The 18,107-nt window shown below is 38.0% G+C and overlaps 1 protein-coding gene across 1 annotated transcript; it reads left to right on the top strand.

Annotated features, from left to right (window-relative positions):
- Positions 1–229: 229 nt before the first annotated feature.
- spats2 (spermatogenesis associated serine rich 2) lies at positions 230–13,856 on the top strand (the record flags this gene model as incomplete). The annotated part of the gene is made up of 12 exons (XM_079225614.1): positions 230–251; positions 1,350–1,429; positions 4,161–4,269; positions 4,827–4,876; positions 5,157–5,379; positions 5,571–5,750; positions 5,935–6,070; positions 9,724–9,782; positions 11,739–11,848; positions 12,102–12,204; positions 13,344–13,489; positions 13,590–13,856. The coding sequence occupies 12 exons, from the start codon at positions 230–232 to the stop codon at positions 13,854–13,856; spliced, it is 1,485 nt and encodes a 494-aa protein (XP_079081740.1).
- Between the last annotated feature and the right edge of the window lie 4,251 nt (positions 13,857–18,107).

Raw genomic sequence — 18,107 nt, 5'->3', positions numbered from 1 at the left:
CAAACTCGTTTTCAGTTTTGTTTCTCTTTCCCCCGCCCCACAGATTTGCATCAACTTGGTGGAGAAACACTGTGAGCCTTATTGGCATCTTCTCTTACAAGAAAAACAAAGTGAAATTGACTACTCTTGGCGCCTTTATTTGAACACCATCTTAAGCACATTTGAAGTGTTATTACAGTCTTGAGGAAGTACCCAACCAAGTGTTGCCTGGATACTTCTGTGAGACAACATGGCAAAGAAAAACCAGAAGGGTATGTATTAACTTTTTAAAGACATTAGCAAAATAAAAATGTATATGTTATTGAATACACACATGAAATATGTCATTTGTTTCATAAATGGCTGCAGCATTTAGTTGAAGTATGTTTAAGTTAGGTAATTCATAGTTTAAGATAAAATAACGAATACATTGATCCATAACTGATAATGAATGTAGTCCTACAATTACAAGTGTAGTCTAACAGACTACAATACCTTTACTGTATATAATGTATTAGTATAAACATTGAATTGAATAGATCGTCCACATTGTCACAATATCTGATCCAGCTATTTGAGTTACCATCAGCTCAATATCCGTATCGGGTGCTGATATCGCTGTGGAGATTCACAGTAACATTAACCTACTTTCATGCACATGGAAAACAACTTTTACATGGCTTTTTTCTCTCCAGAATGCTCTGCCAGCATTTTTTCCCCATCTTGTTTTTAAATGGCCATAGATTAACATTTGGACTTTCCCCTGACTTGTCATACTTAGCTGTCAGCTTTTGTTTAGTAGTTTAAAAAATACTTTTCCTCAGACCTTTGTTGAAAATATATATTTATTTATTATTTACGCTTATTAAACTTGATAAAATAACCCCCCCTGAGGTTGTTTGTCTTGCAAAATGTGTTTTTGGAAGCCATCATAGGTTATTAGGTATTTATTTCAGACCATCAAGACCTTTCAGGCACAGATGACTTTCTTTTTATTTTCACTAGTGCGTGCTCTTTTGCTGGTCACCAAAGTTGTACCAATGATGCCTACAGTAAACAAATTAAATCGATTTTCAACTTGTTTGATAAGTCAACTTGATTCATTGACTTAAGTTAAAAATTAATATATTTTTCCCCCATGTAGATAAAAATGGCATTGCACGTTTCAACTTTTACTTGCCTTTTAAGCCAAATAGCCTCCCAAGAACAAATCTGTCATGAGTCGTAAATGGTAGCTAACGACTCTTTCCAGGAAATTTCTTACGATGTTTGGTTGTTTGTTTTGCAAATGATGCTCTACAATGAATTGCAAATATGTTTCAAGGCCTGAACAGACAATGGATTTTTTTTCTTTTGTGACGCTGTTCTAGACTCGTCGGGTGTGGTGTTTGACACTCGGTCTAACATGGCCATGTCCCAGGGAGGAACAGCTGAGAGGATGAAGGAGAAGGTAAGAAGTATACACAGTGCACATTACTGGCAGTTTTTTTTGTAAAAGGTTCATTTTGAAACAAAAAAAAAAAACATTTTTTTTTTATATATCAATGGATTCTAATCTTTTCCAAAAGTCAACCATTTCCATTCTGTGTTGGTGGATTTGCTCCTCAGCCTTGATATTCAGTGGCATTAATTATGTCCTCTGCACAGCTGTTTTGGCAACATTAAACCTAAGAGGGAAGCTGTCAGAGGAAGAGCAACACTTATAGTATCGCTAAAGGAAAAATGCATAGTTTTAGACACAATCTTGTCTTAACGGGAGTCAATGTAATAGTGTATGTAACAGGTATTGTGATGTTCAACAGCGCATCATCTGAAATCCTCTGAAAAACTGACTTTTCTTGATGTATATCATTATGTAAACTCGTGACGAGCCCTATCCTTTTTAAAACTGTTAATCTGGGATGGAACTACAAGTTCACACTCTTCGACATTCAAAGTCGTCAGACCTCTACTGTTGCAGGCGACCCCTCCCCAGGTTTCCCCTCAACCTGTTTTCTGCGCTCTCCTTGGCTGTAGCTCCCTATACTGGCAGCTTGTTTTACGGTCCTTCTTCGCCACTTATTACAGGATGTAAAGGTTCCTGACTCATATGGACTACCATGTCCAACTTGCATGCTCTTGCAAGTGAGTTAGACTTTCCATTAGGGCTGCAACAACGAATCGATAAAAATCGATTATCAAAAGAGTTGGCAACGAATTTCATGATCGATTCGTTGTGTCGCGCGATTATTATGCCGGGCAATAAGTCGCAGAGAAGAAAAAAAAGAGCGGAGCAGAGCAACTGGCCGGCAAGCGTTTCTGAGATTGGAGTGAGACACGAGAATAGCTGAGGTTGTGATGTTGTCAAAAATAGAAGATCTTTGACAAGTCGAGTCTTGGCCAATCAGCGTCTTCATGCTCCTCAAACTTGTTTTTAATGGAAGCTAGTCAGCTTGCTATCACGTTAGCTAACGTGTTTGGGTTGTGTATTGTCGTTAAAGTTACGTTATGTTCCGTTACAGTTCAGTCTTGCTTGTAAAAAAACGTAACGTGATGAAACATGCCGTCACCCCCCGTCTGGTTCAGTTCACGCTGTCACTCGTTAACGTTAAACCGGTACACCGGCGGATCTGGCTGCAGGTTTTTTTTTAATTTTTTTTTTTTACTCAAAGTAGAATGAAGCAAATCACGTAGTTGGGCTTAGCCAACAACGTGACGTCGTGGTCATAAGAGACCCAGAATGAACGAGTTTAAGGAAGAGGACGCTCTGTATGGAGCAGTACAGCTTCCCTCTGTCCCAGTATTTCATACATATTGATAAAGCAGGGTATGCTAAATGCAGCCTCTAAAGGGATCAATTACAGTAAAAAGGGCTCACATTTGGCAGATGTAAATCATAAATGTGTATGTTTTTAGTGTTAGTTCATTTTGTTTTAATTAACAGCTCAGGGATGTTCAAGGAGCAACCTGTTTGTGCACTTTCTGAAGATGTTTTGCACTGTCACTTCTGTTTTTGAATAAAGGGTTGGAAATGAACGCTTTTTTGATAAAAACATTTTTTTATCGGATTAATCGAAAAAAATAATCAACCAATTAATCGATTATTAAAATAATCGTTAGTTGCAGCCCTACTTTCCATGCTCAGCTTTTCAAATGATGAGGCTCGTAGTTGTGTTAAATGTACTTTATTCCATGTAAACGAATGTATAAAAAAAGTTATCCACACGCAATAACGTATGGTGAACAATTTAAAGGGCTTAACACGCATTAATGTTGCAATAAAAGTAAAATAAAACGTATTTTTAGACAATATAACATGGCTCTTACACCCCCAAAAATACTTGCTTTTGTGCCCAAAAAAAACACACACACAAATATAATTCTATAAGTCTATTTGCATTGGAGCTGCTGGTTAGTTTACATTTCCTTTTCTGTTTGCAGAAAATATAATTGACATAAAATACACACAGACGACTGTGTCCATAAAGCATTTATTTTTTTCTCTGAGCAGTAGCGTCTTTTTCAATTGTTCTCAATGAGGAGAGAGGGATGCGGCCGCCAAAAGAAAAGGCGCTGCAGCGTCTTTTTTTTCTGAGCGCAACACCGTTTTTGTTTGCAAGCGTTTCTTGTTGAAAATCTCTTTTTTTTTTTTTTTTTTTTTCAGAGGAGCACTGGTTGGCACTGAAAATGTAGGGGGAAGCTTGTTTTGGCTGTAACTATTGATTCTGAGCGTTATATGTCATACGGACATCATTACGCTGACCGAAAAGCCCATTTGTGGGAGCAGATCGGCCTGCCAGACACTGAATGTTGTTGAGTTTTGTGGTTTTATCATCATGCGTATTGACTGTGATAGATCGTCTTTCTTGCTGTCAGATTGAGCGATGACGAGCTCATCCATACAAAGTATGAGGGTAGGCATCCTCCAGTTGGTGCCCATGTCTAACAGATAGACATTATCTCAAACAGATAATTAAAAGCAAATGGGCGGTGCTAGCTATTATACAACGTTGAATAGAGTGGTGATATGTTCCCATAGAAACAATTGTTTTTAAAGCGAACGGCTGTTTCTTAAAGCCAAATGTTGTTTAAATGTTAAAACGCCTTTTATTGTAAAGTTACACTAATTGTTGAATCATCGTTAACTTTTTGATGTTAAAATCTGTTCATTTAATACATTTTTGTTTTCTTTTTCTTTACAGATCAGTGCCGTCAGGGCAGTTGTCCCCAACAAAAGTAACAATGAGATTGTACTGGTTTTGCAGCATTTTGAGAACTGTGTTGACAAGGCCGTTCAATCTTTCTTAGAAGGTATGAAGACGCCACTGTTGGACCTGAAGAATGTGAAATTATGGGCCTCAAAGCCTTTTTATAAATAGATAGGGAGATTCACTTACAACTACAACAAAAGCATCAGCAACAGAACACCTCAACATTATTAGATACCTAATCAGCACTCTACCTATCAGGTGCAGCATCCTAACACGCAGTTAAAAAAAACTTTTTCCGACAGTTCAGTACAACTATTGGAACAATTATTAGGCCTTGAAAACCATGATAATTGTACTACATGAAGAACAAAATATGCTTGTATATTTCCAGCACTACCTTGTTAGTTTACTACTGGCATGCCGCCCACACTTGAGATGTTTTCATGCATGCCATGCTTTGCATTCAGAAGTCTGGGCGTCATTTGCATGCCTCTTAGTTTTGCAGATTTAATTATAGAACACGAAGGTTGTCACGCGTACGTCACACTTCTTTGTTCCTTATTTAGCGTTGGCTAACCTCAGGACATTCAGATATTGAAATTGGTTTTAAGTCACTCATGTGTCACCTTCGTCATCATTGTTTGCTTTACACCCCAGGCAGTGCAGTTGAGATCCTGAAGGAGTGGAATGTTACCGGCAAAAAGAAGGTGAGAACCTGAAAGCCTGCACCTTGAGCGCGTCTTTGTAGAGTGAGCGTAATCACGACCGCTCTATCTGAAAGAAATGGCTGCATGTTCAAAGTGCTCTTCATTAATTGTAAACTATGGACTAAGTGGAATCTGAATGCCAACATTTTCATTTCAACTTTATCTTTCTTTCCCTGTGTGCACTGAACTTTTTCTGACTCGCTGCTCTGATTTTAAGATAGAGATTTTGAGCAAAGAAAATTTGAACAAAGAGATTTGACATTGATATCTTCTTGTTCAGCCCAAGAAGAAAAAGAAGCCCAAGCCTCAGCCAGAGGCTTCAGCAGAGCCGGCTCCACCTGAGGCCACACCGCTTGAGGAGGGCAAGGATGAGGTGAACGGCTTTCATGCCAACGGATCAGTCATAGATGAAGAGTCGCTTGATTCTCTGAGTGAACAGTTGGACACTGCCTCCCTGGATGCCGCTGAGCTGGACTCTGAACCCGCTACATCAGAAACCACCGGTAATCACAGCGCTGAAGGCAACAATTTCACCACTTTCTCTTCATTTTTTTAAATTGTCAAAAAGATTTTTGGTGGCTTTTCTTGCACTTCTTTCTAAAGAGCCAAATACTCTAGCCAACTTGTGGACTGATATGAAGTCAGTTTGGAAATACTTACTTTACTTGTTGTAAAATCATCCGTCTTCTCACAGGTGCAGAAGCAGAAAGTCAAGGTAGCGCTCCAAGTCCCCCCTTAAAGCAAGGAGGGAGGAATCAACAGGGTCCTAGAGGCAACAAGAACCGACACAGGCTAGGCTCAAATTCAAATCCACCCAGTTCCTCATTTCCACCCACCACTGATGAGCAGGGATCATCAGGAGTCAGGAAGATGGGTAAGACACCAAATACCTCTTACCTCTTAAATGTTCTTGTCCTACATGTAGTCTTTTTGAATATTATGGATTAATAAGGTATGGTGTGCTGTTACCAAGGCACAGGTAAAACCTAATCTGGGACAAAATGTGTTGTAGCGCTTCTTCAATGTGTGACTAAATCAAGATAACGTTTACCTCTCAGCTCCCAACATTGACCGCTCTGTGAAAGACCTGCAGAGATGCACCGCCTCACTGACTCGCTACAGGATAGTGGTGAAGGAGGAGATGGACTCTTCAATCAAGAAGATGAAGCAGACGTTTGCTGAGCTCCTGACCTGGTGAGCATGTTTAAAAATAAAAATAAAAAAATCTGCCTCTGGTCATGGCTGTCGTTCAACCTTAGGGGCAGCTGTAGCTCATGGGGAGAGTGGTCGTCCTGAAACCACAAGGTAGCCGGTTCCATCCCTGTTCTCCCCATAGTTTGCATGTCGAAGTGTCCTTGAGCAAGTCACAGTTGCTCCCTGGGTGCTTCACAGCAGCCCACTGCCTCTTAATTACTAAGGATGGGTAAAATGCAGAGAATAATTTGCCCACTGTGGGATTAATAAAGGAATATAAATAAAAACGGTGTAATAGAGTATTGGATGACACAAAGATTGTCATGGGTGTAATAGCCATGTGTATATATGTATGTATGTATGTATGTATGTATGTATGTATGTATATGTATATATATGTATATATGAGAGAGATTTTTCATATAATTTTGTGAAGATGATCTACTGTATATTTCTTCTGTTTCCCCAAATCTGTTCTCTCATGACCCCTCAGATTTATCTTGCAAACACTAAAGGGGGTTCCCGAGGAAAAATGCTTTTTGCCCCTTTTTACATGAGCATTAGAAAAAGGAGTGGTTGTTTTTCCACTTTGCAGAGAGTCAAACACCTAGAAATGACTTATTATTACAACAATAAAATACTATTGTTAGTACTCCCGGTACCAGTTCTCACGATACATCTGGTTTATGTGTGTTCCTGATTGCCCCACTCAAGGGTGGGTTAAAACGCCTGCTGTCATATAGCCTCCTTCTGACTGCGTTACTGTCATAAATCTTTAAAAAAAATTAGGCTAATTGTTGCACTTGTTTGTACACGCAGTCCTGGACGTAGTTGTAAAGAAGAGCGCCTGAGGATGAAGGTCAAATCCTGCACCGTTTGACTCCAGCACACCTGGTCGATTGCTGCGTAAAGGGGTGCGATCATAAAAATAGAATGACATTAAACAATTTGCTGTGTCCATTTGACGAGTTCAAAAGAAAATGGCATTGACCATCTCTGACAATCCTGCGATATTAACTTGAATTGAAGCGGGCTGCTAAAATATTTTACATGCATGAAAAAATAGTATAATACCACAATTTAAAACAAACACTCCTGCATTAAAAACAAATACTTTTCTAAAAGTATGTAAGTATATGAACAAGGAAAATCTACTTAACGTACAAAATTAAAAGTACTCGCTATGCAGCCAAATGGGCTCTTAATTTGTTACAGCATGATATTTTATATTATAAGATTGTTATTATTGATGCATTTTTATGATGTAGCTGGCTGCAATAGAGATAATTGTATTAGCTTTTGTACTGTTGGGTAGTTTAATTTACTGTATAACAATACGTTGTATATCATAATCATGATATATGTAGTGAAGTTAAAATACAATATTTCCCTCTGAAATGTAGTAGAAAAAGAAGAGTGACAGTACTTGAGTCAATGTGCTTAGTTGCATTCCAGTAATGATTCATTAATTAAACTTCTCTTCTCTTCAAACCTTGACTCTAAACCTTTTTAGTAAAAGGAAGACAACAACTAAAACAGGGGAGTGGAGAAAAAAGATGATTCCTCCCCCCCAAAAAATTACTTGGAACCATCAAACGATACGCCTCCAATGTCCTCATCCATTGTATCTTTGTCAAAAACTGCTTGATGTAGAGGGAAAGGCGCGTCCAGCTACTTCATGCAGCCGTATAACGCTGATGCAGCAGTGTTCGTCTTGCTCAAGCTGCAAATTATCAGCTAAAAAAATCTTGAAGAGAAATGTTTGGAATAGTTGGAGTTCGTTATGTCATCCACCTGCTGACATTAAAGGAGACATATTATGCTAATTTCCAGGTTCACACTTGTAAACATGTTCTAGAAACCCCAAATACTTGCTTTAATGTTAAAAAACTTCAATTTTTTTCTTGTACTATCTGTTTAATATACTTTTTATTCACCCCGTCTGAAATGCTCCATTTCAGCACATTTCTTGTTTACTTCCTGTCAGCTGATCCTGTTTACATTTAGAACTGTCAAATGGTCTAAATATTGTATAGAAATCCTGACTGCTTGTTTAAAGGCACATTTTCTGAATACGGGTTGTTTATGTCTCCACCGATTGAGCCTTTTAATACTTTCAGTGTTTGTATTGCTCTTTGACCTGTTTTATTATAATTAGGGATGGGTATCGTTTGGGTTTTTTCCGATACCGGTGCTAAACCGATACTTTTAAAACGATACCAGTGCCTAAACGGTGCCTGAACTGATACTTTTTTAATGCCAAGGCAATTTTTTTTCTTCAAATTGAACAATATTATTAACTGTTTAAAGTATACTATAGATATAAATAAATAAATACATACAAAACACGCTTCAAACTACAGCTTCAAACCTTTTAACTTCAAACTATAAAAATATATATTTAAAAAAAGAACAGACACAAGCATCATGGCCTGATGGGACCGTGTGCAACAGAACTCAGACACTGTTGGATCCTAAAACTGCTGCTTTACTGGACTACACGTCATCATTAATATCAACTGGAGAGATTTGTTCCATCAAGCCGAGGACGGACATTCAAAAGCTCGTGCTCGTGTCTCTAGCGATCTCTGTGTGCGCGCGCTGTGTGTGTGAGCGCTGGAAGCCCCGCCCCCTCGAGCCCCGCTCTGCATGCAGGCAGACAGAGAGCAGAGTGTGCTCTGATCCGCGCTATTTTAATAATCGTTTTTAGCGTGCGGGTACCGCGCTACCTTTTTAGTATCTATATACCGTGTAACTTTACAGAGTAGTGTAAAAAAAATGTATTTAAATCGGCTCAGGCACCGGAAGGAAGCACCGAAATCTGCGTTGCTTTTCGGTCCGGTAGGTACCGGACGTGTTGGTACCCAACCCTAATTATAATAAAGACATAGAAATCTCACTTTTGAGCAGATGTGACCCTTAAAGACTTCTGTCATGAAAAACTAGAAGGCTTCATATGAGGAGTACTCTTGTTTTTAAGTTTTAAACTATGCACTTTTTTTTTTACCCTTAGTTTGTAGTTCAGTCATATTCTCATAATTTATACATCTATTATTTATGCACAAAACTGTTACTTTATGTGACGACGTTTGCTGATTATTACATGATGAGCTTTCATTACATTATGAGCTGCTCCAGTGGACTTTTACTTACTCATAGTTCTTCCACTCTTACTGTGTGTGTGTGTGTGTGTGTGTGTGTGTGTGTGTGTGTGTGTGTGTCCCTCGATGGGGAAAAAAAGATCAGTAAAAACAACAGCAAAACAAGACTCAAACTGAGCTGAAATGAAACCAAAAGCCTGATTATTTTGTCACTGCATTGATGCAGAATCTTCACGTCCATATAGCGATGTGTCCTAGAATCAATAATTTTCCACACCTTTTTCTTTGTCTAGTTTAAATCAACTTTCTCCTTCAGCTTTTGAGTAGCTGAGATTAAATTGTGGTACAATTTTATTTAAAAAAAAATACTAAACTCAGTGTCATGCTTTGTGTGGAACCTCCTTTTGTGTATTCATTCTCAACTGTATTGTATTGTACTTGCTGTTTTGCATTATGTTTTGCATGACGCTGCTGTATTGTGTGCAGCTGTTCATTCATAATCTCAGTGCTTCTCTTTAGTAAAGAAAATGACTCATCATCTCTTTTTTCTAGTTTAATGGACAGAGAAGTGACTCTACTGGGAGAAATGGACAAAGTGAAAGCAGAAGCCAGTAAGTACTGTATTTTTTCAAGTATGTAGACTGAACTAAAGCCCTGCGTCTCACATACCACCCGGGAGCTGTTAGTATTCTTCACGCATAATTATCACCTCATTCAAGGGCCTGGAGAGTCCGACCTGAATCACTTCCGGAGAGGTAGCAAAATAAATTGTTGTCCCAGTTTCGTGTGTGTGTGTGTGTGTGTGTGTGAGAGAGACACATGACAGAGCAAGACTGCATACTTGTACAAGTAGGCCATTCTCTCTACTTCTGGCCTCTGTGTAGAGTGTTCCAGGCCTGGAAAAAGTGAATAGTGTCAGGTGTCGAGAGAGACTCAATGCTGTCTTTGTGCAAGGTGATTTAGGGATTGAGAGGAAAGCAAAGAAACTAGTATTTCTTCGACATTACAAAAGCCAGGTTTCCTCAAAATGTGCCTTCTAATAATCTCCTTCTTGTGTTGAATTTATGTTTAACTGATGGGTTTTCCTTCATAACCACAGCTCTATATGTAGACGTATAAACATAAACGGCAACAATGAAATCCCCCAAAACAAGTATTGAAGAGTACCGTCCAGTCCTTATTGACCCATGCTCGAGGTACTTGTGTTACCAAGAACCAGTAGCTGTTGCAAATGTTTTATTTTAATTATCGAGTAATCTGCCATTAGTTTCTCAATTAATTGTTTGGTCAATTTAGTGTCAGAAAAAAGGGAAAACGTTTCCAGAACAACTTCCTTCAGTGGTGAAAAGTAATAACTTCACACATGTACTACTGTGCATTTTCATATATATAAAAAATAATAATGTGTGTACACACAGAAAGTGATAATACTGTTGGAACTTGGATTCATTCTGTTTTCCAGGCCAGAAAAACATAAAACATAGGTGGTCTGTGAAGAGGTTTAAACTGTGATTTGTCAGTCCATAGTTCATCTGATATTCCAGTAGTACTAACTCTACACAAACCCTTTATTTCTATTGTGAAGTTTGAAGAAGAGCTTTGCTAGAGCAACATGGTGCTGATTAATTCCAGCTTGCTGCCGACTAGATAGTGCATTTGACACTGAAACAGGAAGCTGTTCTGATCCAAATATGCACACATTTGTATGCTAAGCTTCCAGTTTCTGTAACCAATGACTGCTGATGTATTATATTCCTATTGAACTGCTTCTCATAGGTACCTTTTGTCTCTTTCTGCCATTTCAATTGTCAGTCTAGTTGAACCATTTTACAGTGTTTGGGTCTCCATGTAAAAATAAAATAATACAGAATAACATCTATTTTTAAAGAGGACCTTCTACAACATAAAAGCATGAAAGACCATTCAACCCTCCAGAGTATCTGACTGGACCCAATGAAGCTTTTGTGGCAGGAGATGCCAGGTGTTTGATTAGCTGTACACGGTATCTTCCTTTGAACATGGATTTATCTATGACCCTTGTTTATCTTTTAGTTCAGCTGCACTTTGTACTTGTCATATCAGATGACAGCTGAGTTCTTACGGAAAAATGAAACTTACTGGGACTGCAGGGAATACCCTTTGTACAGAAACAGACTATGAGACTGTCAACATTATAATGATTATATCATTTTAATAATCTACAGCTATACTGATAATCAATTAATCCTTTAAATCACCTTTCAAGCATAATACCAAATATTCTCTAATTCCAGTTTCTCCGTTTACTGATTTTCTTGGAAGTGACAAAGTGAATACCTTCAGGTTTTTGACTTTCTTGGACAAAAGAAAACATTTGAAGGCACCACACCATCTTCAGGATTTTTTTTATTTATTATTATTTTCTGACATTTTATACCAAACAAATAATTGAGAAATGAATTTGACATAATCTGTCAGAATATCTATTGCATTTAAGACACACCATGCTCAAGAAAGATTGAAAGTCTTCTTGTTGGCTTCATAAAATAGATTCATATCTGTAAAAGATCCCATTTGTTTTGTTTCAGTGGTAAATTTGGGCGCCCGGCAGAAGAGAGCGGATGAGCTCAGAAGGTTGACGGACCAGTCGGCGTCCATGTCTGAGGAGCAGTTGACTGAACTGCGTGCCGACATCAAGGTGCTTGAACAATGCTGCTGCTCCAGTTTGGCCTCTCCTCTCTGTCTCTTTCTTAGTACACAGCCTCATAGCGGTGAATGGGGGTTAATCGTTGAGCTTTTGTTGAAAGCAAATTAAAAAGCAAATTTGTTCTTTTTTCCAAGGTGAAACACACCGAACTAATAATTAAAATAACAAAAGAGAAAATTAAAATACATTTAGCATTTTGGAGCATGCTGATGATGAATATAATCTATTTTCTGTTTTTTTTCAGCACTTTGTGAGTGAGCGTAAATACGACGAAGACCTCGGTAGAGCTGTGAGATTTACGTTTGATCTTGAACCGCTGAAGACCAGCATCTCAGGGTTTGGATCAGGTACGGTATCATTTTCATCTGTTTTATCTTTTTCATTTGTGTTCAAAGTTTCATTTTACGAGGTCATATCATAATTACAGCTGCTAATAAACCCATTATTATATAACATAATTGGCCAATATGTGTGCCACTGTGACTGACAATTGGACTAAGCCAAAGCTGACAATACAGAAAAAGGCCCATAAAGCACATTTTCTTTCTCCAAAAACTGTTTGACTTTTTGTTTGATTTTAATTCTTGAAATGATTCCGTGATTAAATGTTTCCCACCAAAACAAAAGATCATAAGAATCAAAACTTAACTTTAGCTTGATAGAAATCTAACTAAACTTCCTGTCTAACTTTTACAAAGACTTTCAACCACTAAAATTTAATTTTTTGCAGGAATCTGTTTATTTTGGTTATCTAAAATAATTCTTACACATCTCGGGCTTCGGCACTACACTAAATATTTCACATAATTATTATTAATGTTCTCTTTTTAGTCCCACTGATCTTCCTCGGGTTGAACATTTATTAATAGAAATGTGTCTTAAAGTAATACATCATGTAGTTTTATGTGAAAACGAGGTAATCCATATTGTTACTGGGAAACACACTTATTTATTCATGCAAATGAAGATAATCAGAATTTATGCAACCTTGCTGAACTGAAGCACAAATCTCTCCCACAAAGTAGGATTATTAAACTCTCGTCATCACTGCTGAGTAAAAGACACCTATAGACTGAGTGTGATAACTAATATCTTGCATGAAGTAAGGTACTGAGCACACCGGTTCATTTGCAGTATTTAATAGTGCAAAAATGTATGTTTGCACTTATAAACTGCAAATCTATCCGTTTTCTCTGAAGTTTGCTGTTCTCGGTCTGAGAAACCTTACTTCCCTTAGCGACCAATTTTTTATTAGTTTGCACACAAGCTCTAAATCGGTGGATGTGTTTCACAGTATGAGCTAGTTTTAATTGATGACCAAAGATTTCACCACGTTTCTTAGACAAAGGATGACTTTAAACTGGGCCCTTAAACACCCAAATACAGACCAATGCTAAAATACAGCCTTTTCTGGGTTTTACTCACGGTAGCAAAAAATAAAATGAGTCCCAGGTTGTACTGATTTTCTGTGCCATTTCTTTTACAGTTTACCATCCGCGTACAAGTTACTCCAATCGGTCCCGTTGTAGCTCCACGTCCTCTTCTGTCGCCAGCCCAAGCCTGCTGGAGACTCCTCCTGCCACCCAGACCCAAAGCCCCCCGAGGGAAAACCGCCCTCCACCAAACAAACAGGTCAGCTGAGAAAGCCGTTGTGTTTTCACTCAAACAAATGAGGATGTTGACTCGCTTCAGCGATGTAAATAATTGTGACTTTTGATTATCCAATTCTCAGATTTTCCAAGGCAACAGGCGTACTTTCCAGGGACAAGGGTATCACTCGGGCGGTCAGAGGTATAACGGCAGTTCCTACAATGAGAGAAACGTCGGCCGTGCTAACCACCGCTACCAGAGTGACGGTGGCCCTTCTGGTCCTTCCGGTCCTCCCCAGCGTTCGCACAGCTCAAGAGGTCCCCAACATTCCGCTACCTCCTCCAACAACCAAGACCGACCCTCTAATAACGGGCTGCCCCAAAGGCCTCCGCGGACGCACTGCCCTTGACATTGGAAACCCTGTGCTTAATCAAACCCACCTACTAGCCATTGCACTCGCCTCCCCATCCCTTCAACAGTCTACTAACTCCTTTCAATGAAGAATAGAATACAAGTTTACATATTTCCGTCAGTTGAGCTGTAATGCCACCTCTCTTAATCTATCCATTCATCCTTCAAACTTGAAAAGCTCTCACTGTTCTATATTCGTTCTTCCTTTTTGCATTCCTCCCTTCCTGGTTACGGTAACTTCTATCTTTAGGCCCTCTTTGAGAGATATCATTGCTATGCTATTGACAGTCTCCGTCACTGTTTTTTTTTTTTTTTGCTGTTAAGCTATCTGACAGAGACTGACGCGATTACCTGCAACAATTTGTGCACTATTGAAGGTGAACTCTTAGTACTTTTTTTTTTTTTTTTCGCATGGCTTATGTCAGCTCACTGATTTGCACCTCTGATTTTTGTTTCGTCACCCAGAACCATTTCAATGCCTTCACGATGGAAAGCGTAGTGAAAGTGCAAAGGTAGTTCTAGCAGTAACCGATGTTTGTCATTAGGAAAGTAAACATGCAATCAACACTACAGACTATCGTTAATCTAGTTAAAGGTAGGACAAATTTAACATATCAAAATGTAATCCCAGAGCTTTTTGTATGGCTGCTATAAACCATAGGGAACTTGTTAACACTAGGATGCCAATGTGTTGGAGAGTAACTCTGTGAACACAGAGGAGGTCTCCGAAAGCAATAGTTTGACATTTGAGAAATGACTCATTCTCTTTCTTGCCAAGAGTTGGATAAAAAGATGGATAGCAGTCTCATATTTGAAGACTAAATTTGAAACTATGATCAGTGCACGCTTAGCTTAGCACAAAAGCAGTTGGAAACAGCTTTGTTTAGTATGGGCCTAATGTGACAAATTCCAAATTTCGCTCAACACTTTCTATCTTTTTTGCTTATTTTGTAAAATAACTTTAGTGTAAAAATGTAGTTATGGTTTTATGTGCCAGGCAGAGCAAAGCTAGCTGTTGCCTTTGTTTCCAGTCTTTATGAAAAGCTAAGCTGTTCTTATTTACCGTACTGACATGAGAGTGGTATCAAACTTATCATCAAACTCTCTGCAAGAAAATGAATAATGCACATTTCCCAAAATGTCAAGCTTTTCCTTTTTAAATACTGGCTATGATGGAAATGTATCGCCCTCCCATTGGCCGACGGGGTTATTGTGTGTGCTGTTGTTGGCTTGCTGTTTTGTAACAAAGAGAGGGCTCATACCTAATGATGAAAAATATCACAACAAAGGAAACTGTCCACTTGCTGTTCTATATTTAGTCCTCGACATTTATTCGGATGAATTTTCTTCCACACGCACCGTTTCTTCTTTATGTTGTTATATGCACTCGGATGACATATTAATGACACGCTTGCCTTGAGTCACAGAGAGACTTCACGTTTGCCTTTCTAGAGACGGTACTTGAAGAGCAGGCGTGCGATTTCTAAATATGTGTGAGAATAAGATCTTTTCTTCCCCTTTTTTATATTCTCACGTAATCCTGTATGTGAACATACAACTGATCAAAAACTGATGAATGCATTGGAAGGTTGTATTGATTTGACTTTTCTTTTTCCTATGGCTGCCAAGATGCTTTGAGGCAGTTTGTTGAGGTGAAGTCTCTTCGTAGTGTCCACAGCTGGTGAATCCCTCAATGCTGATGTTTTGACACGGCCTGTTTTCCATTGGTTTCCTCGCAGTGGGCTTTTATTTAAGGGACAGGGCCCCTGGTGATTCTTATCATCTCGTAGTTGTGTACGTACAGTATGTGGAGCTGCAAGGCTGTAGTCTAAGACTTGTTACATAATGGCTGCATTTTCTTCATAATGGGTCGTCTTCCTTCGAGCAGTCTTTTGGAAGAAATCTTTTCTCCTTTTTTTATTTTTTGGTTTCTTTGTGGTTTTCTGATCAAAGGGAGATTTTTCTTCATATTTGAGATTAAGTCTTTACTTTAGTAATTATATGAGTTAATGTTGTGGAGAGAAGAGCATCGAGTTCTTTTGCGGTCTTTGGTAAATATGTGCTGTAATGACATGCATATGTTTTGACTAAAAGGAAAAGTATGATATTTTGTGAAATACGCTCAGTTCCTTTACTAATGAGCCAATTCGATGAAAACTTAAATTTATGCTTTATTGAAAGTGTTTTCAAGCTGGAAATTAATTAACGGGAGCAAAGCAAAAATGTCAAACTTTTCTTGAAATGCTTTCAGAGGTGGTATGGACTTTTATTGACTGGTGTTTTGGGGGCTGCAGTTTGAATTGAAAGCTGTAGGACAGATGATAAACACATCAGCTTTTATTCCACATATCTCCAGTGTGCCCTGGAGGTGCTGGATTCGTTCAATCAAGACTCATACAGAGAGTAGATTTCGTCTGCCTCACTTTAGCCACTTTTCTTTTTGTTTTACATTCCAAACTGTAGTAATATTAGGTTTTCGCCAAAGATAAGTATGTCCTGTTTTAAAGTTTCTGCCTTTTTTTTTTTTTTTTTTTTTTCCCCCCCTCAGCCTGTAAAGAATTCCAAAGGGATAAATCCAACACTTCACATTTTCTTCTTCTTCTCCTTGATCTCACCCTACTTTATCTTCTAATTTCTTACTGTATATACATTAATGTAGCTATATAATTTCGTGCTCACATGGGGCATTTTGTATGTGATATTCATAGCAGGCATAATGGAGGTTAAACATCTAGTTAATTCCTTCTTTCGGTAGACCATGTTTCCTTCTCAAGACAACTTTTCTGAGACAACTGTAAACTCAAGTGCCTTTTTCTTGTCTCCCACCAATTCATTGACATCTCCTCCATCAGAGTATGGACCAAAGACATCAACCGTCCCCGACACCCCTGTCCTCTCTTTCTCCCCACTCACTGAATGAATTGCACACTTTTCATTTACTACGAATAAACAGTTTGCAATACTGACTATGTTTTTGTTTTTTCTAACTGTACTGGCATGTAATAGTGGGGTATGCAGACCAGGATCTGAAGCTTTAAGAAATACTAAATGACTTTTCAATTTTTATCATAACATACTATGTTTTTGTGAAATTTGTATGCCATACCATGACTTTAAACGCTTACTACACTGACTTTTTGATGTTTTTCCAAGACATATTATACAATCTTTTATAAATACTGTACTGACTGATTTTCATGGTACTATAATTCTATTGCTTTTATTTTTTTACACGATTCTCGTGACATTTTATGACATGACTTTTGTTTGGCTTTCCATGACGCCATCACTTTTTGACTTTTTCATTCCCTATTATAGTATGACAATGTTTATGGCATACTAAACCAATACCTGTCTCATGACATAATATACTAAACAGTTTTTATCGCACTTAACTTTTTAATGATTTCTATGCCATGGTCATAAAAAGTAAGACATTTTTATGACCACCTATTGTACTTTTTATGACATACTATACTTGACATTATTTTACATACCATAGGGTGATCTTTTTTTAATGACATACTTTGCTTTTTAAAGTATACTATATTGACTTTTTAATGTTTTTACATACTAAATGTTTTTGGGGGATTTGTTTTTACTAAGACTTTTTGTGATGTTTTTTATGACATACTATACAATGATGTTTGGTGACGTTTTTGGCAAATTATACTATGACAGATTATATTTTTTTAGGACTATTTGTGACATTTGTTGTTTTTTAATGTGTTCTGACATACTATACAAGACTTTAAGTAAATGGATATGTGCTTGTGTAGCTCTTTTACACATAATGCGTCATAAAACACCTACACTGCCAGCAGAGGGCAGCTTTTCTAAGAAAAAGGGTAAAATGTGTTTGTTTGTTTTTTTGTTTTTTTAAGAGGTTTGGTGCAGTGACTTATCTGAAAAGTAACTATAGCTCTCAAATCAAATGTAGCGTAAAGTAAAATGTACAATATGAGTTAAACGGATCCAGGAGGGGAATTTGAGGATGGATGGACGACTATGATCGTTCATAGGAGATCCTCACTAATTAATTAGTCAACAATATCATATGAGTGTTAGTCGACTAAGAATTTCTTAGCTTGAGGACGGCGCTACTGAAAAGCAGACAAATCAAATTAACTGTTAAATTTGAAAAGACTTCTCAGAAATACCATGTTCATGTAAAATGTATTTTCCACTCCTTGGTATGAAACACAATGTATCTTCTCGTGCTCATACGTTTATTTATTTACAAGCACCA

This window comes from Taurulus bubalis (assembly GCF_910589615.1).
Source record: "Taurulus bubalis genome assembly, chromosome: 11".
NCBI lineage: Eukaryota > Metazoa > Chordata > Actinopteri > Perciformes > Cottidae > Taurulus > Taurulus bubalis.
The sequence above is the reverse complement of the archived record's forward strand: the minus strand, read 5'-3'. Positions and strand labels throughout refer to the sequence as shown.